The 20,621-nt window shown below is 37.0% G+C and overlaps 1 protein-coding gene across 2 annotated transcripts in view; it reads left to right on the top strand.

Annotated features, from left to right (window-relative positions):
* LOC140506873 (beta-1,3-galactosyltransferase 5-like) overlaps positions 1-13,107 on the top strand; it is a 40,976-nt gene extending 27,869 nt beyond the window's left edge. For both annotated transcript variants that reach the window (XM_072614500.1, XM_072614499.1), the window contains exon 3: positions 1,383-13,107. In XM_072614500.1, the coding sequence (XP_072470601.1) occupies positions 1,383-2,339 (957 nt within the window). In that variant the 3' untranslated portion in view covers positions 2,340-13,107. The remainder of the gene's footprint in view (positions 1-1,382) is intronic.
* The last annotated feature ends 7,514 nt before the right edge of the window (positions 13,108-20,621 follow it).

Genomic DNA, 20,621 nt, shown 5'->3' with positions numbered 1-20,621 from the left:
AGGCAACTTGGGGATCCCAATACGAGTGTCTGCCCTTTTGCCTGTCTGTGCAGAGGTTTGTGGTGGGTCCCGGCACTGGCATCTGCCTGCTTGTGCTGCATTGGGGTTTAGGAGGTCCTTCTGACTTGCTAAGGCAGGGCTTGCTGCTGACTTGCTGGGATGCTTCCTGTCTTGTGTTGTGCTCCCCTTTTACCTAAGTGAGATAGACCTTTTCCTGCCAACCTTTCAAGTTTCTTCATTGTTTTACCCCATCTTTTTGATGGTTCTGCTTTTCTAGAATTTGTTTTGGGATAATATTTTATAGTTGTTTGGAGGTAAATATGGGACAGTTAAGGCAATTTCCTGCTTGCTCCATCATCGTGGCTCTTGGAAGTCCCAGGAGGTGACTTACCATTTTTAATATTAGTTGTTACTGTATCCTCCCTCCCAATCAGAAAGAAGGGTTGGATTGATATCCTTACACATATTATTGTGTTCACCTTCTGCATTGGCTTAGAGGAGAACCTTTCTCCTCACTATTGACATTTCTTTCAAAACTGCCCTTTGATCTTGAGCATTCTGATTTTTGTTAGACATATCTGCACAACACAGGGAACAGCTTTTTATCTAAAGTGATCAGTCATACAAAATACCATTTGCTACATTACACCTGTAACAGGTAAATAGGTTTAAGTCTCATCCGTAAAAACATGACTACCTTCAATTTTGCAAGTCCTGTTAGCAAGATAATAGATCTCCCTTAGTTCTGCATGAGTATTCAAGATTCATTAATATTATGACACATCTCCATTAATTCTGCATGGGCATTAAGATATGTAGGGATTATATACATATATATATACATATATATAAAATACATATATATATGTATTATGCATACATATATACATATATATTTAAGTTAAGGTGATTTATAGGACAATTTAGCTCAGAGAGGAAGGCTGAACTTCTGAGCCCACAAACTTCTTAACTCAGAGACAAAGAAAGGTACTTAGTTACTAATACAAAATACAGAACAAAATCAACTACAAATAGAATTAATTATAAAAGTAGAATTGACTAAGAAGTGAAGAAATTTGAATTTCTTAGCAGTATATACAGTAAATGCTAGTTATGATACTACTGCTGCTGCTCTTTTTCCACTTAGAAAGTGGGTTTCATTCTCTCTGATAATTGGAGAGTAGAAATGCTTTCTTCAAGCCCCATCATTTTCGTCTTATACCACTATTAAGTATAAGAGGCAAGATTCAAATTCAGGCTCATTATGTCTCTGCATCTAATGTTTTTTCCAGTACACCATATTGCATAAATGACAGATACTATTATTATTATTCCAAAAGAAGTGGTTTTGGGGTCTAATAATTTGATTTTATTTCTTTCAGATGGTTAGCCAGAAGACTAAGATGGCACGTGTTTTCATCATTATTCTTGTAGTTTGTTGTTTATGTTTGATCATATCTAAAATGAACTCAACAGAAATATGCATCTTTTGCACAAGAAAGCAAGAAATAGTAGTCTTTAAGAAAGATGGTAAGAACTTTCTTCAACTCCCAGATATAGACTGCAAAAAGAATCCTCCATTTTTGGTTGTGATGGTGACTTCATCCCACAATCAAATTAAAGCACGGATGGCTATTCGTGAGACCTGGGGAAGGGAAAGAAGTGTAAAAGGTAAACGTATAATAACGTATTTTCTGCTAGGAATCACAAATTCAAAGGATGATGATTTGGTGACACAAGAAAGCCAGAAATACAGAGATATTATCCAGAAAGACTTTTTAGATGTATATTACAGTTTGACTCTTAAAACAATGATGGGGATAGAATGGGTTCACCATTTTTGTCCTCAATCTGACTTTGTGATGAAGACTGATTCTGACATGTTTGTAAACGTCTGCTATCTAACTGAGCTTCTTATAAGAAAAAACAGAACAAGCAAGTTTTTTACTGGTTTTTTAAAGATGAATGACTTTCCAATTAGAAATATATTTAGTAAGTGGTATGTAAGTAAATATGAGTACCCATGGGAAAAATATCCACCTTTTTGTTCTGGAACAGGTTATGTTTTTTCTAGTGACATTGCAGGTGAGATTTATAATGTTTCAGAAAAAGTTCCTTTTATTAGACTGGAGGATGTTTTTATGGGCCTCTGCCTTGCAGAACTAAAAATTGAACTAGAAGAACTACACTCAGAACAGACATTTTTCCCAGAAGGGCTTAAATTTTCTATAAGTCGCTTTAAGAAAATTGTGACCTGCCATTTTGTCAAGCCAGCAGAACTGCTGAAATATTGGAAAGCTTTGGAGAAGTCCTTAGATGAAAAGTGTCCAGCCATTTGAAATGATAATAATGACACACTAGGACAAATATTAGACATCCTGCAGTGATATTTTGGAAGGAGAAGCACATTTTGGAATGGCATTGTTGAAAATCAGAGCTATCAGCATTAGGGAAGGAGAGGAGATCAGAGTCATGTTCTTCAGTGTTTTGAACACAAGACTAAAATGAAAAAACTCAAATTGTTGTCCTGAAATGATTTATATATTCCAATTCTGAGCCTTCTCAAAATGAAAATAGCCAACTAACAATTTATTGGCACCTATAATCATTCTCTCTGCCTCCAACCTATCCCAACATTACTTGATGTTAATATTTTATCTGATTGACAAAGATATCACCAATATAGATGTCCTCACATCCCAGGCTTCATTAAGACCTGGCTAGATAAACAAGGAAGCCTAATGCTCTCTGGTTAATGGTCGATGCTTCATTGAGATGAATCATTATATCTCAGTTAAGCTCTAGACAACATCCAGTTCTAAACTGGAGTCAGTGCTCATTTGGACCTTCTATTGAAAACCCCAAATGATAAAAAACAGTCTGTAGAACATTCTGTTGTACAACAGATGCTTATTAGAGCTTATTAGAGCTTTTGTCTCAGAACTATTCTTCTCTTGAAATTCAATTCTATATGTCATTGATTGTTCATTTAACATAGAAGAACCACTACTGGAAACACAAGGGCTTAGGTATTCATCTCTTCCTATATCCAGCTATGTGAACCCAGTTTAATGGTGGAGTCTTCCTCTAAGTAAGAGGGTCAGAATTCCCATGGTCACACTCTTTTGCTTACTAAAAGCCACCATCACATCATCTGAGTGGTGATACTAATTTTGATGAGTCTTGTGAATTTTAGTGAAAGTCTGGATTTGTTTTTGGGTCTTTTCATTCAGGTATGGGGCAGATACTTTTCTTCTACACAGTAAAAGGGGTACTAAGTATAAAAGTAGATTAATGCATGCATTAACAGAATGATTAAACAGAATTTAGTAATTTAATTAAGAAGTACTGATATATTCATTTGGGAGGCTAATATAACACACCAGAATATACAGCAGTTATGTCACCTCTGGTAATTTCACCTCAGTACATCCCCTGCCATGAGCTATTGATGCCTTTAGGACACTGAATCTCCTTTTGTAAAACTCCTTAAGATATCTGGGATCTTTGGATCTTTTAAACCTACAAAGCTACAGTCCTGGACATAGTCATCATGGGATAGTCCTTCACATAAGATGAAGAAGAAATAAACAAAAGATTATGTTGTGCTTATGGTTGCAAGGAGATTGGATGGGAGACAGGACCCTTGACTCTTAGGATGCTGCTCTAGGCAGTCTTCACGCTTCATAGCTAGAAAGAAAGAGGAAATCACAGGTCCCAGTAGCTTGCTTTTTTATATTTCAAGTCATTAGTTCTCTTGATTCAGCAACCAATTTAGGAGATTATAATCATATAGTGCAAACTCTGCATGACATGAAATAAGCAGTACTTAAGTTTCTGTGTGGTGAATTGGAACAAGACAGAGACCACCTGATGTGCCTGCACCAAGGAATAGCTTCTTTCAGCCACTTTACCTATGTTATATTTAGGTTAAATGAGATGAGCTACAGTATTTCTCAAATTTTCACATTTAAAGGAACTTAGGGTTCAAATATTGGGGTATAAGCATAGTCATTGCAGGACTCTTAATGCATGAATTAAGTTTTTGCTAAGTTAATATTCCTTTATTGAACATATACTATGTGTCAGTTATTTAAGAGTTTCAGAGACTCAACCTTTTGGACTGGTCTAGTTAGACAGATAAATTTTTGAGTTTTTTGAGTTTTTGAGTTTTCTCTGTCATTTTTTCTTCTGAATATAGGTCTGAACATACCATTTTCTCAGGGATATGGTGAAAATGAGGTAACTTTTTGCAAAGGACTCCAAGTTTCTTGGTAACATGCCTTATATAATGCAAATTACTAGTTTGTAACTATTATTTATTATTATCTCACCAGACTTTAATGGGTGATTATTATAAAGCATCTCAGAAGTGTAGAGTACTAAATAGTAATGTTCTTTATTATTACTATTAATTTATTTGTTTTCAGTTTTCTACAATCACTTTCATAAATCTTAGATTTTCTTCCCCCTCTCCTCGAGATTGCATGCAATTTTATATGGGTTCTACACATATATTTTTATTAAACATATTTTCTTTTTTTCTAGAATATTTATTTATTTTCACTTCTCAACATTCACTTCCACAAGAATTTGAATTCAAAATTTTCTCCACATCTCTCCCCATCCTCAACCCCAGAACAGCTTGAACTCTATCTACCCCTTCTTCCAGTCTGCCCTCTCTTCTATTACCCACCCTTTTTCCATCCCCATTCCCCTCTATTTTCCTGTAAGGCAAAATAGATTTCTATACTCCATTGCTTGTATATCTTAATTTCCAGTTGCATGCTAAAACAATTTTTAACATTCAGTATTAAAGGTTTGAGTTCCATATTCTCTCCCTTCCTCCCTTCCTCCCCACCCTCATTGAGAAAACAAGCAATTCAACATATGTCATACATGTGTAAAAAATGCAAAGCATTTCCATAATAGTTATGTTGTAAAAGAGTATCCTCATTTCCCTTTATCCTGTCCTGCCCTCCATTTATTCCATTCTCTCCCTTGATGTATCCTCCCACAATAGTGTTTGCTTCTGATTATCCCTTTCCCCAATTTGCTGTCCCTTCTATTATCTTCCCTCTCCTATCCTTTTTCCCTTTGCCTTCTTTCAGGGTAAAATAGGTTTCCATATCCAATTGAGTGTGTGTTATTCCCTCCTTAAACCAAATCCCATGAGAGTAAAGCTCACTTATTTCCTTTCATCTCCTCCCTCTTCCCCTCCATTGTAAAAGATCTTTCTTCCTTGTTTTATATGAGATGATTTGCTACATTCTACTTCTTCCTTTCTCTTACTCCTAGTACATTCCATTCAAGAGTAAATTTTATTTTTTTAGGTATTCTCCCTTCATATTCAGCTCAGCCTATGCCCTCTGTGTGTGTGTGTGTGTGTATATATATATATATATATATATATATATATATATACATATATATATATAATATATATATGTACATACACATATACTCTCATGTACATATACATACCTATACATAAATAATGAACAAATACATACTTACCCACACCCACACACACATACATACATATTCCCTCTAAAGACCCTAAAACTGAAAAAGGTCTCATGAGTTACAAATAACATCTTTCCATGTAGGAATGTAAACATTTCAACTTTACTGAGTTCCTTAAGGCTTCTCTTTCCTGTTTACCTTTTCATAGTTCTCTTGATTCTTGTATTTGAAAGTCAAATTTTCTATTTAGCTCTGGTCTTTTTAACAAGAATGCTTGGAAATCTTCTATTTCATTGAAATTCCATTTTTTTCCCCTGAAGTATTATACTCAGTTTTGCTGAGTGGGTGATTCTTGGTTTTAATTCTAACTACTGACCTCTGAAATATCATATTCCAAGTCCTTCAATCCCTTAGTGTAGAAGCTGCTAAATTCTATGTTATCCTGATTGTATATTGTATTTCTACAATACTTGAATTGTTTCTTTCTGGATGCTTGTAATATTTTCTCCTTGACCTGGGAACTCTGGAACTTGGCTACAATATTCCTAGAAGTTTTCCTTTTGGAGTCTCTTTCAGGAGATGATTGGTGAATTCTTTCCATTTCTATTTTACCCTCTGGTTCTAGAATCTCAGGGCAGTTTTCCTTGATAATTTCTTGAAAGATGATATCTAGGCCCTTTTGGTGATCATGGTTTTCAGGTAAATTCTTAAATTATCTCTCCTGGATCTATTTTCCAAGTCAATTGTTTTTGCAATGAGATATTTCATATTGTCTTCTATTTTTTCATTCTTTTGGTTTTGTTTTATAATTTCTTTGTTTCCCTTAAAGTCATTACCTTCCATCTGCTCCATTCTAATTTTTAAAGAACTATTTTTTTCAGTGAACGTTTGAACCTGCTTTTCTATTTGGCCCATTCTGCTTTTTAAAGCCTTTTCCTCCTCATTGGCTTTTTCGATCTCTTTTGCCATTTGGGTTAGTCTATTTTTAAAGGTGCTATTTTCTTTTTCTTTTTTTAAATTTTTTCATTTTTAACACAGTTCATATCACATAAAACAATTCCAACTTTTGGTCAGGTGATACTTCTTTTAATGCATTTACAATATAGACCACAAACGAATTCTTTTTTAACAATTAACCAACTGGGACACAAATAATAACTATTTATGCTAACTTCACAAGCACTTGACCTAATTGTCTCCACAGTATTACTAAGAATTAAAGGACCATAATTTATTGTTGTTGGTCTAAAATAGCTTAATTTTAGACTTAACCTTGGATGTTCCCCTACCAACAATCTATAATTTAATGGATCTGGTATTAAGCTTACACACCTTTTGACTATAGGAAATTGCCACTAACTGTAGGGACCTTACAGGGAACCAGTATCTCCCCAACTTCATGTCAGTTCCAGGCAGGAGTAGATTGTCTACTGGCATTCATCCAGGCTTAAAGTCTGCCAGGTGTCAGTGGGGAAACTGAGTCAGGAGAATCCTACCTCAGCCCAGGCTGAGCAGCTGCTCTCCCACCTTTCCCATGAGATCACTTTTTGCAGTTCATACCTCTCTCACAGGCTAACTGGCATCATGGATTGGAGGCTCAGACCGCCTTTCTTGCTATCCATACCTGGAGTTAGACTCAGAAGAACAGTCAATTACTCTAAAAATGGCAAGTTCTAGTAACCGGGTTTCAAATATGATTATAATTTCACTTTGGCTAAGGAACATCTTTTGAGGCAAGTCTTAAGTGGCTTACATGCCTTTCTATACATGTTCCAGTTCCTGATTAAATAGCAATCATAAAATCAAATTTACCAATAAAATCTTAACTTTTCTATCAATGCCAAATTTTACCCAAGGTTACCTTCCTCTAGGAAATTTAGACTAAAATTCTTTTCCCCAAACTAAAGATATCATTGATTTATTCTCCGTAATTAATTCAGTCAATTGTTTTAATACCTTGCATTCTGATTACTCCTTCCCTCGGTGTACCCTCCCTTCTATCAGACCCCACTCTTCCTTTATCCCCATCTTCTCTCTTTTCTTGTAGGGCAAGATAAATTTCTATACCCTATTCCCTGTATTTATTATTTCCCAATTATATGCAATAAAAATTCTCAACATTCATTTCTAATACTTTGAATTCCAACTTCTCTCCCTCCCTCCCTCCCTACCCAACCCCACTGAGAAGGCAAGCAATTCAATACAGACTAAATATGTGTCGTTTTCCAAATACTTCCATAATAATCATGTTGTGTAATACTAACTATATTGCCCTCTATCCTCCCTTGTTTTTTTTCCTCATTTGACCTTGTCCCTTCCCAAAAGTGTTTATTTCTAGTTATTCCCTTCTCTCATTTACCCTCCCTTCTATCATTCCCCTCACCCCACTTGTCGCCTCCTCCCCTACTTTCCTGTAGTGTAAGATAGATTTTCATACCAAATTTAGTGAACATGTTATTCCCTCCTTAAGCCATATATGGAGAGAGTAGCTTCACTTTTTACCTCTCCCCTTCTCCCTTTTCTCCTCCATTGAACAAGATTTTTCTTATCTCTTTTATAAGTTATAGCCTGCCTCATTCCATTTCTCCCTTTCTCCTCCCTGTATTTTCCTCCCTCACCCCTTAATTTTTATTTTATTTATTTGTTCATTATTTTTGTGGATATCATCTCTTCTGATTCAATACAACCTGTAATCTCTGTCTATATGTATGTATGTGTGTATGTACAATCCCTCCACCTACCCAAATACTGAGAAAAGTCTCAAGAGTTAGAAATATTCTCTTTCCACATAGGAATATAAACAGTTAAGCTTTAGAAAGTCTTTTATGATTTCTCTTTCCTGTTAACCTTTTCATAGTTCTCTTGATTCTTGTGTTTGAAAGTCAAATTTTCTCTTCAGTTCTGGTCTTTTCATCATGAATACTTGAAATTCCTCTATATCACTGAATGACCATTTATTCCCTTGCAGTATTATACTCAGTTTTGCTGGGTAGGTGATTCTTGGTTTTAATCCTAGTTCCTTTGACTTCTGGAATATCCTGTTCCAAGCCCTTCGATCCCTTAATGTTGAAGCTGCCAGATCCTGTGTTATCCTGATTTTATTTCCACAATACTCAAATTGTTTCTTTCTCACTGCTTGCAGCATTTTCTCTTTGACCTAGAAACTCTGAAATTTGACCACAGTATTCCTAGGAGTTTCTCTCTTTGGGTCTCTTTCAGGAGGTGATCAGTGAATTCTCTCAATATTTATTTTGCCCTCTGATTCTAGAATCTCAGGGCAGTTTTCCTTGATAATTTCATGGAGGAGAATGTCTAGGGTCTTTTTTTGATCATGGCTTTCAGGTAGTCCCATGACTTTTAAATTGTCTCTCCTGGATCTATTTTCCAGGTGAGTTGTTTTTCCAATGAGATGTTTCATATGATCTTCTATTTCAAACTTTTTGTTTTGTTTTTTAACTGCTTGATTTATGTCATAGTCACTAGCTTTTCTGAACTCAATTCTCTCTTTTAAAGAACTATTTTGTTCAGTAAGCTTTTGAACTTTTTCCTCGATTTTGCTAATTCTGCTTTTTAAAGCCTCTTTCTCCTCATTGGCTTTTTGCACCTCTCTTTCCAATTGAGTTAGCCTCATTTTAAAGGTATTACTTTCTTCAGCATTTTTTTTTTTTTTGGTTCTCCTTTAGCAAACTGCTAACTTACTTTTCAAGCTCTTCTATTGCCTGAGTCCAGTTTAAGTCCACTTTGGAGAACCTGGAGGCAGGAGTCTTGACTTCCTGTGACAGTATGCCTTGTTCTTCCTCATCCTAAGGGATGGGAGGAGACACCTGTTCACCAAGAAAGTAACCTTCTATGGTGTTATTTTTTTTTTCCTTTTTTTGGGCTTTTTCCCATCCAGTAACTTGACTTTTGATTCCTTTGTCAAGAGGATGGTCCTATTGTGTTCAAGGTATCGTGTTCAAGGCTGAGCTTTGACTCAGCCACTTGATTTCCTCAGGGCTTTGGATGGGAGTGGAGCTGTCACTCAGGGCTGAGATCCAGATCAGCTACCCAATTCCCCCATGGTCTTTAGGTTGAGGGCTCCAAAAGTGAATGCTGTTGCCCTGGGGCCAGTGCTAGGGCCAGACCAAACTCCTCTCTCACCCATGTGAAAGAGCTTTATTACTGACCTTTGAAGCTCTTTTTGGTGTTTGTGGGTTGAGAAGTCTGGGAACTGCAGCTGCCACCCATGACTCCACACCCTGAAACTTGCTCCAGTGACCCAGGTTGGGCTGTGCTCCACTCTGAGCCTAGTTTAATAGACCCTTTCTGTTGGCCTTCCAGGCTGTCTTCTGCTGGAAATCTGTTTCACTCTTTCATTTTGTGGTTTCTGCTGCTCTAGAATTGGTTTAGAATCACTTTTTATAGGTACTTTATGGGGTATGGGGAAGAGCTTCTACAGGTTCGTCCTTCTACTTCACCATCTTGGCTCCACCCCCCTATACATATTTTCACATTAGTCATGTTGCATAAAAGAATTAAAATGAATGGGAGAAACCCTGAGAAAAACCCAAACAAAACAAAACATAACACAAGAGAAAATATTCTGCTTCATTCTGCATTCCAGTTCCATAGTTCTTTCTCTGGATATGGATGGCATTTGCCTCAGGAATTCTTTGGGAATGTTTTCAGTCCTTGCATTGTTGTGATGGGCTGTGTCTACCAGAAAAATTCCTCACACACTGTGGTTGTTACTGTGTACAATGATCTCCTGGTTCTGCTCCTTTCACTCAGCATCAGTTCATATAAGTCCTTCCAGGCCTTTCTGAAGTCTTCCTGTTCCTCATTTCTTACAGTACAATAGTATTCCATTACATTCATATACCACAACTTGTTCAGCCATTCCTCAGTTGATGAACATCCCTTTGATTTCCAGTTTTTGCCCACCACAAAGAGAGCTGCTATAAATATTTTTGTACATGTGGGACCCTTTTCCATTTTTATGTTATCTTTGAGATATAGCTCTAGAAGTGATATTGCTGGGTCAAAGGGTATGCACATTTTTGTAGCCATTTGGGCATAGTTCCAAATTGCTCTCCAGAATGGTTGGATCAGCTCACAGCTCCACCAGCAATGAATTAGTGTTCCTACTCTTTCACATCTTCTCCAACATTTATCATCTTCCTCTTTTGTCTTGTTAGCTGACCTGACAGGTGTGATATGGTACCTCAGAGTTGTTTTGATTTTAAATAGTAATATTCTTATGCATATATCTGAAATGAAATGAAAATCTTTTTTACCTTAACCTGGGAACCTCTTATATTTAATGAAACATAGTCATGACAGTCCCAAAGGTTTCAGTAGTTCCTCTGAGAGCACATGGCCACCAGCCCAGGCTCATGTTTGTCAGGGATTGTTCCTAAAGAAGACTTACCACCTCCTATTTCCTGGTTAGACCTATGATGACCTTGGCTATATCACCTCCTGGCTTCTCTAAGTTTTCATAGGCCCCCAGGGAGCATTTCTGGCTTCTGTTCATGCATACCACAAGGCAGAAACCTGTGACAAAGTACCTTCCACTTGTACCTATGCTCCTATGACATAACAATACTACCTACCAAGAGACCAGTCAGTTAAATTCTGTCCCTAGACCTTGAAGGATCTACTTGGACATTCCAATCACATGCCTTCATTAGCAAACATCTCCTTACTGATCACCTGGACTCATTTCCCAATATTTGGCTCACTCCTATCCCCTCTTTGTCACCCCAACCCACTGATATTGTATCCCCAAGTGCTAAAGAATAAACTCCTCTCCCTAACTTTTATTGTCTGCTTCCTCTTTCAAACCCCACTAATGTCTAGATATTGCTGCCTCTTTTCCATAGTTTACCCTGTAACTCCATAAATGACAAACTCCTTTTTATGTTAAACATCTTTCTAATACTGAATCCATGGAATTGCATTCATTACTGGAAGCACTTTCTCTTCCCATTGCCAATGCCCTGTAAGGTTAATAGTGTTGATCGCCCTTGCCTCCCAGATATTCTCCCCTCTCTTGAATTTCAATACAAAAGTCTTGATTTTCCCTCTAGCTGTCTGACTGTTCCTTTTGGGTTTCTTTTGCTGGATCTTCATCCATGGCAGGCACACTCTGAGTAGACTCTAAAGCTCTGTCCTGGGATCCCATTTCTTTTCTATTATTTTTCACTTGATTTTCCCATCAGCTTTCTCTATGCATAATATTCTTAGATCTACATATACATTCCTAGTCTCCATCTTTAGTTTCTGTCCCGTTATCATTAGCCCCCAGTAGACTTTTCAAATAGGATGTCCCATAGACATTTCACACTCAATAACATGTCCAAAACATAATTCATTATCTTGCTGTCGTCACTCTAGTTCAGGCACTCAAAACTTCATTCCTATTTGTACTACTGTAATAGCCTTCTGACTTGTTTTACTGCCTTAAGTCTCTCCCTACTTTAATTCATTCTCTACCCAGATGACCAATTGAATTTCCTAAAGCACATTTTAGCTCTCAACCCCACCCTCCTATATGATCCAGTAAACACCAATGAGTCCTTGTTATTTCCAGAATAAAATATAAAGTTCTCTGGCACCTAAAACTCTTTTTTCATCCTGACGTTTTTCTATCTTTCTAACCTTTGTACACATCACCTAATTTCATGAACTCTAAGGTCCAATCATAATGGTTTATGTGTTGTTCCTCATACAGCACTACTGTTCCCATCTCCTTACACTTAGTGTCCTCCATTACTAGAATAATCTCCCTACTTACCTATGCCTTTAGAGCCTTTGTCTTCCTTCAAGACTCGGCTTGAGTATCATCTTCTGCAAATATCCTTTCCTACTCATCTAGATGCTAAAGCTTTCCCCTCTAAGTTTACCCTTTATTTTATTTGCCATGTATACTTTTTTGTACTTAATAGTTTTTTTCCCCAATTACATGTAAAGATACTTTTTAACATTCATTTCTGCAAGACTTTGAATTCCAAATTTTTCTCCTTTTCCTCCTGACCCAAGACAACAAGCTATCATCAGAGTTAAACATATTTCCACATTAGTCATGTTGTGAAAGAAGAGTCAGAACAAAAGGGAAAATCCACAAGAAAGAAAACAAAACAAAAACAAAAATGAAAATAGTATGCTTTGATGTGCATCCAGATACCACTGTTCTTTTTCTGGGTGTGGTTAGCATTTTCCATCACAAGTCTTTTGGAATTGACTTAGATCATTGTATTGCTTAGAAGAGCTAAGTCTATCATAGTTGATCATTGCATAATGTTGCTGTTACTGTGTATAATGTTCTCCTGGTTCTGTTCACTTCATTCAGCATCAGTTCATGTAAGTCTTTTCAGGTTTTTCTGAAATCCACCTGCTCATCATTTCTTATGGCATAATAGTATTTCACTACATGCATATACCATAACTTGTTCAGCTATTCTCCAATTGACAGGCATCCCCTCAAATTCCGATTCTTTGCCTATCTTGTATATACCTTTAAAGGTACATGTTGTCTCCCCTGTTAGAATGGAAACTCCTTGAGGGCAGATACTAATTTTTCTCCTTGTTTGTGATCCCAATGTTTAAAACAGTGCCTTGTACATAATATGTTCTTAATAAATGTTTATTGATTGATTATTTCTTCCACTGTTTTTTAGTGTTTGTAAATGGGGCAGCAGACCAGAATATGATTGTTCTGTATAACTATGAAATAAAGTAGAGTTAGCTGGTTTGTATAGATAATAAATTCATGACAATAATACCAGCAATCAGAAATATGTGTATTCATTAGCCCAGCTGAGCTAATTAGTCACAAGAACCATGTAAATAGAGATGCACCTTACTTTATAGAATGCATATGTTCTTTAAAAGTTTCCTACAATCAAGTTGCCCTTTATCCTTTTGTTTTTTTTCATAATTGGAGGTGGAGAAAACATTTTATATTGTAATAGAAGAGATCTGGGAGATTCTAGTTTAATTCCTTACATGATGAGAGTGAAACTCACCCAAAGTCACACTGAAAGTGGCAGAGCCAGGAATAGAATAAAAGTTTCCTGAATCCTAATGAGTAAATATTAACCCATATAACCTATGCATAGGGGATATTAAATATTGTGCCTCTAGTAGCAGGAATATTTAAAATTATATATTTAGGAGAAAAGTAATAATTTTCATATATTCAAAATAAGTCACAATATATGACCACTTTAGTTAATTCACAAACATATTTAAATTAAACCCATTCTCAAAAAAATGAGTTGTCAAAGCACAAAAGAAGAAACTTATTCTTTAAAAGAAGAAATACAAATACTAAGTACTTGAAGAAATTAAAAATTATGAATAATCAGGCAAACACAAATCAGAATAACTTTTATTTACTGTCTCAGTCAAAGTGGCAAAGATTAGAAAAGTCATTGTTGGATGGGACAAGCTTGCTGTTGGAACTGACAAAGCTTCAATCATTCTAGAAAACATTCTGGAACTATCTAAAGAAAGTTACTAAATTGTTCATGTCCTTTGACTCATTTTTGGGACTATATCCCAAGAAGATTATTGATTATTAGGAAAGATGTGTTAAAGAAAAATATGCCAGAATACTTCATAACATCATTATTTGTATTACATGTTAGAATCTGACCTTACATCAGAATAAAAATAGAGATGAGAAATGCTTTCCTATGAGTCTATTGATTGCTGAGGTTATGGGGGGGGGGCGGTGCAGATGGGGGAACAGAGAAAAAGGGAGAAGAAGGATGGTACCTGGATTGGTTCTCAAAGAATTCAGCAGAAGAAAGAAGAAGTTGTGACTCAGGTGTGGATGTTCAGGTCACTTACATCTTGGGGCCATGTGGACTTTTGTAGAGATAAGCAACTGACTGCATCTCTAGCCATCCTGATGAATGTCAGGCCACAGGAACCAGGTGGCTCAGGAGAAAAAAGGTTGATGACCTTGCACAGCCCTCCCTCACTCAAATCAAAGTCAAATGCACTTCATGTATCTTGATATCATGGTCTTCTTTGAGAACTAAAGACAAACACAACCTGTGAGTTGCAGCTCTTCTCCTCTCCTGTCGTCTCCTCTCTTCTGGTGTTCTACCCAGGGGAAGGTACACTCCATGGTCAAAAGCTGCCTTTTTTGTTTGGGTTTACTGGCTACATTTCTTGTTCAAAGACCAAGCCTTAAACCCAGTTTACTTTGAAGCTTATAGCCTGGACAACAAGTCTCTAGCACAGAGTAAATGTAATTACTGAATAGTACTGTTTCTCTTTTACCCAGGAACCCTGAGGGTCTTTCTCTCCAGTGTGATTTTTTTTGGGGGGGTTAAAAGGGTCATTCCTTGAGTAACTACTTAAAGAAGCCCATTCATTGAATGGGTGTATCTCACTCAAAGTGAGAATGTGATAACTCTTCAGCCTGAAAGGGCCAGGAACTCACATTACATCCTGGGCCATCTCCAGTTGTCCTGATGAATATCAGGCCACTGGAACGAGATGGCTCAGGAGAAGAAAGTGAGGTTGTTGACCTTGCACAGCCCTCCTTCACTCAAATCAAAGTCAAGTGCAAGTCATGTCATCATCTTGATGTCTTGGTCCTCTTTGAGAACGAAGGACAAACAAAACAATACAACTAGAATCTTGAGGCCATGTGGACTTTTGTAGAGATAGGCAGCTGGCTGCCCCTACTCAGTGTATACCCACGGAAATCCTCCTTTCCTTCATTGATTTCTGTTCATCCTTTCCCCACGACTCAGTATTTTATAAAATATATTAGCATCTGCTAACCTTTCTTGTGTATTGTTGTTTGAGCTATAAAAATTGGAACTTGTCTGGAAAAAATACACCATCCAAATTTATTAGATTATTATAGTCATCTATCAGATTATTACAGTTATATGTTATACTATAATATAATAAGCATTGTAATACAATATGCTATATTATAGTTACAATATAATATTATTTATATTATGGTTAATATTCAGATTATTATAGTTATCTATTGACACCCTCTTCTCCCCCCAAATTCTTTCTTTTTCTCTTTTAGTTCAGTACCTGTGTTACAGTCTTCCTGTCTGCTCCCAATTCCTTGCTATCTAGCTTTATATCTCTTTTCCCCTTGTCAACTAAACTTTGTCAACTTTGAGAAATCTGGTTATACTAGGTGCCTTCACTTCCTCTCTTCTCAGTCACTTGTAAACCTAGTTTCAGATTTCATCATTCAACTGAAACAGCTCTTTCTAAAATTACTGCAGATCTTTTAATTGTAAAGCTAACGGACTTTTCTCAATCTTCACCCTCATTGATCTCTCTGTAGTCTTTCACACTGCTCCTTTCCACTTTCTCCTGGATGCTCTTTGATCTTTAGGTTTTTGGGACACTGCTCTCTCCTTTTTGGCTAGTTTTTAGGCTAATTCTTCATTCAGCTCACACTCGCTAACTGAGAATGTCCCCCAAAGCCCTGTACTGACTCCTCTTCTCTTCTCCCTCTGGACCAGGGGTTGTAGACCTGTAGTGTACTTGAAACGTAAAAGTCAGAGGGTCAATGAATGTAGATGCGAAAAAAAATACATCTTCATTCTAATATAGTTGCCTTCCTTTGTAATCTTAGGTATTTTATGCATTTAAAAATATTACTTTGAGGAGTTGATAGGCTACTCCAACTTTAAAATGTACTTCACAATACAGAAAGAACTCTTTAATTCCAAGATTTCTAAATCTAGGCCTAATATATAGAAGTGATCATGGAACCCATGGGAAATAATGAGATTATTTATTGAGATAGTCTAGTAGACTCTAAACTGTCTAAATTATCTCATCAGCTGTGGCCCAGAGCAAGAGTTCTTTTGGTGTCACGGATTTCTTTTTTTCAGTTTGCTAAAGCTTATAGACCCCTCTCAAGATAATGTTTTTAAATGCTTAAAATACATATGATTACAAAGGAAGCTAATTATTTTGAAATAAAGATGTCATTCCCCCACCCCCATCCAAGTTCATCTATATTTCTAGCCCTACTATGTACGCTGACCTCTAATCTGCCAATATCAGATCAGCCTTTTGGACATCTTGATTTGGATATCCTACAGGGACCTCAAATTCAACATGTCCAAAACAGAACTCTTTATCTTTCTCCCCAAACCCTCTCCTGTTCCCAGCTCTCCAATCCCTGCATCATCCTTGACTGGTCACCGGCAGTTACCCACATGTCCAATCTGTTTTTTCTTTTCTACCTTTAAGATATCTCTCCTCTCCACTTGCATAAGGTACCACCCTGGGACAGGCCCTCATTACCTCACAACTGTTGCAATAGAATTCTCATTGATTTCCCTGCCTCAAGTCTTTCTGTTCCATTCAGTTGCCAAAGTGCTTTTCCTAAAGTATTGGTCTGACCCCATCACCTCCCTCCCATCCCTTTCCCTTACACACTAAAATTCAGTGGCTCTCAGTTCCTCCAGGATCAAACATAAAATCCTCTGTTTGGCATTTAAAACATTTCCCAACCTGGCCCCTTCCCACCAATTCACTTTTCTTGCACTTTACTGCCCTCCATGTAAGCTATAGTTCGGTGATACAGGTATACGTGCTACTCTCTGACTCATCTATTGACCCTGGCCCTTTTTGCTGGTTCTCTCCCATTCCTGGAATGCTTTTGTTTCTATCTGTACTTCCTGGATTCCTTGAAAACTCAGCTCAAATTTTGCAGGAAGACTTTTCCAGTTCACAACCTCTTCCCGCCCCCCCCCCCCCCAGCCTCTCCAACTGCTAGTGCCTTGCCTCTGAGATGACCTTTCACTTACTCTGTATATATATGTATATATATCTTGTAGATACATAGTTGTATCTGTTTTCATGTTATCTTTCACATTAGAAGGTGAGTTTCTTTTAGACCATAGGCCATGCTTTTGTCTTCCTTTGTGTCTCCAGCTCTGCACAATATTTGTTGACTTGACTTGATTTTCTTTTTATGACTCAGGAAGGAACCTTGGTCCCTAGTCACTCCCTCACTTTTAAAATAAGAAACCAAACTCTCCTGAGTGTTAGTCTTTCATGATTCTTTCACTGCTTGATTGGGGTTCAGACAAGTTTTCAAAGCATCCTTTCTATACAGAGTACACCACAATTTATCCATATGTCCCTCTACCATAAGCCTCTTGGAGACCCAGACAAATTTCCTTATACCAAAGAGTAATTGATATTTCCCTAAATGGATCCCTGAAATTTGTAAGCACCATCCAGAGGTTTTTTGAACTCATTTCTTGCTAGAAATAACAGGTTAACTTAAAGGAAATGTGTTCAGTCAATTCCTTAAAGAGTCATGAAATGAAGCACCTCTGCCCCAAAAAGCAAACATTTGAGGTTAATTATCTGCAATTTTTAGACCATCAGGCAAACTTCTTTCTGTAGACATACAGTCCGTAAAGATCTCAGGTAAGCTATCTAGACTCATGCCAGCAATAAATTAAGCAACTGAGATTTCATGAAAATGTTTATAAATATTTGGACTAATACTGAGATTAATTATTAGGAATAAACCAATAACATTCTACTGTAAAACAAACGCATTAACTGTGTATTTTCTTTTTAATTATTTAAAGCAGTGGGCACTAAACCCACTTCAGAGATTAATAATTTGCGGCCAGAATCCATTGATTTAACTAGAAGTTTAAGAGGAAGGTAGCCTGGTGAGACACTGGGAAAAGAAAGCTCTACCACAATTGCCCATTATACCATGTATCCTCTTTAGTCAGTTTCAGAGGGAAACAGCTCCTCATAAAAAAAAAAATTACTGACCCCTTCATGAGATGCTCCATTTTATCCAATAAAAGGAAAAGGGAAAATTTTAGAAATATACCGATGAGGGCTGGAAAGGGGGTGTGAGACCCCCACAAAGACCGGGGTACCAGGGGCAGGTCACCTGGAGAAGAATTCACAGACTCAAGCATTGTTGAAGTCAAGGTAAAGATTTATTACGCTTTTCAGCGAGTAAGAGTTCTTCAGGAACCTGCAACCTTAGAGGGGTACAGGGAAAGTTTATATAGGATATTCTATAGTATTACTTGTGCCAAATATGCTAATTAGGTGTTTTGGGTGGGATTAGGGAGTGATTAAGGAGTGGTCAGTTCTTAAAGGAATATGTACTTTTGGTATCTATTGTGCAGGCATTTTACCCAGAATTCACTGGGAAATATCCCAAAGGGGTCTACCTGAAAGTGTGGTTTTAGGTCTGAAATGTCACTAAGTCAACCAGTGATCAGGGCTGACCAGGAAAAATCAGGCTTCTCTCATCAATGTCTTTTTAGACATGATTAATGTAAGGGAGTATAGGTATATCCAAGTCTAGGATACATATGATTGTTCAGTGAGCAGTAAATGTTGTTATGACCCAGTACACAGCCAGTTCAGTTCACAGCTGGTTCAGACTAATGAGTTCTATGGGTGCAGCTGGCTACTATAGCAGGAAGGGAGATAACTGTTTTTGCTGGGCAGGCTGTGTCTTTGAGGGAGAAACTGCCTGAGATAGTATTTTGAGGCTAGGGAGAAATGGGATTTTTAAAGAGAAATGGGATTTTAGAGTTGGGTTCCAAGCACACGTAACCAAGCACCCCATTAATACCACAGTCACAAAAACATTATTGACATCCATGCAATATTAAATACAGAAAAAGATTAAGGGCAGTAGAAATGAGATAATCAGCAACACCGTTCTGAGATACTTTCCTCACTTTTAATGATGATAAATTATGCTCCACTCCACACACACACACACACACACACACACACACACACACACATAATAATAATTGCACCTATCTTCCAGGGTTGTTGTGAGAATAATATTTGTTAAGTGCTTAGCATAGAGTAGGCGCATAAATAAATACTTGATTCCTTCCTTCTACAACACATTCCACTACATTTTTACATCATCATTTGTTCAACCACTCCCCAATTAATGGCTACCCCTTTAGTTTTCTATTGCTTTCCACTACAATGAGAGCTGTTATAAATATTTGTGTACATATGCATATAAATATGAACTTTTTATTGTTATTCAACCTCTCTGGTGGTATAGGTCTAGTAGTCGCTCAATAGGCATTTATAAGCTCCTACTATCTGCCAAGCATTGTGCTAAGCACAGGGGAGAAACAAAGAAAGATAAAAGACAATCCTTTCCAGCAAAGAGTTCACAGTCTATTGAGGAAGACAACATGGAACCAGCTATGTACAAGTAAGGGGCAGCTAGGTGGCACAGTGGAGAAAGTGCTGACCTTGAAGTCAGGAAGATTCATTTTCCTGAGTCCAAATCTGGTCTTAGCCACTTATTAACTGTAAAATCCTGGGCTAGTCACTTAACCCAGTTTGCCTCAGTTTCCTCATCTGTCAAGTGAACTGGAGAAGAAAATGGCAAACCATTCCACTATCCATGACCCCCAAATGGAGTTATGAAGAGTTGGACATGATTGAATGACTAAACAAACTATACAAACAAGATACATGTAGGTTAAATAGGAAATAATTAATGCAGGAAAGGTCCTAAAATTAAGAGAGATTGGGAAAAACTTCCTGTAGAAAATAGGATGTTAAGTGGGAGTTGTAGGAATCCATGGAATTGATCAGCCAGTTACTGGTCTAGTGACCTTCTTCTCCTCCTTCTGGAGGCTGGAGATTAGTAGCAGTAATGCTGGGTCAAAGGACATGCACACTTTAGTAATTCCGGGACATTATTCCAAATCACTTTCCAGAGTGACTAGATCAATTCACAACTTTACAAAGAATGTGTCAATGTTCCCATATCCCCTTCAACATTTTCAATTTTGTCAACTTTGCCAATATAATGGATGCAAGGTTGCTTTAATGTGCATTTCTCTTATTAGTTATTTGGAGTATTTTTTCATATGGCTATAGATAGCTTAAATTTATTCATTTTTTTTTTTGAGATCTGATTGAAATATATTTTGACCATTTATCAATTAAGGAATGGATTTTAGTCTTATTTGAAATCAGCTTTTCAGAAATCATCCTGGAAATGAAACTTTTATCACTGAAACTTGCTGCAAAGATTTTTCCTACTTCATCGTTTCCTTTTTTAATATTAGCTGCATTTGTGCAAAAAAAATAAAACCGTTTTAAATTTTGTGTAATCAAAATTATTGATA

This window comes from Notamacropus eugenii, chromosome 5 (genome assembly GCF_028372415.1).
Source record: "Notamacropus eugenii isolate mMacEug1 chromosome 5, mMacEug1.pri_v2, whole genome shotgun sequence".
NCBI lineage: Eukaryota > Metazoa > Chordata > Mammalia > Diprotodontia > Macropodidae > Notamacropus > Notamacropus eugenii.
The sequence above is the reverse complement of the archived record's forward strand: the minus strand, read 5'-3'. Positions and strand labels throughout refer to the sequence as shown.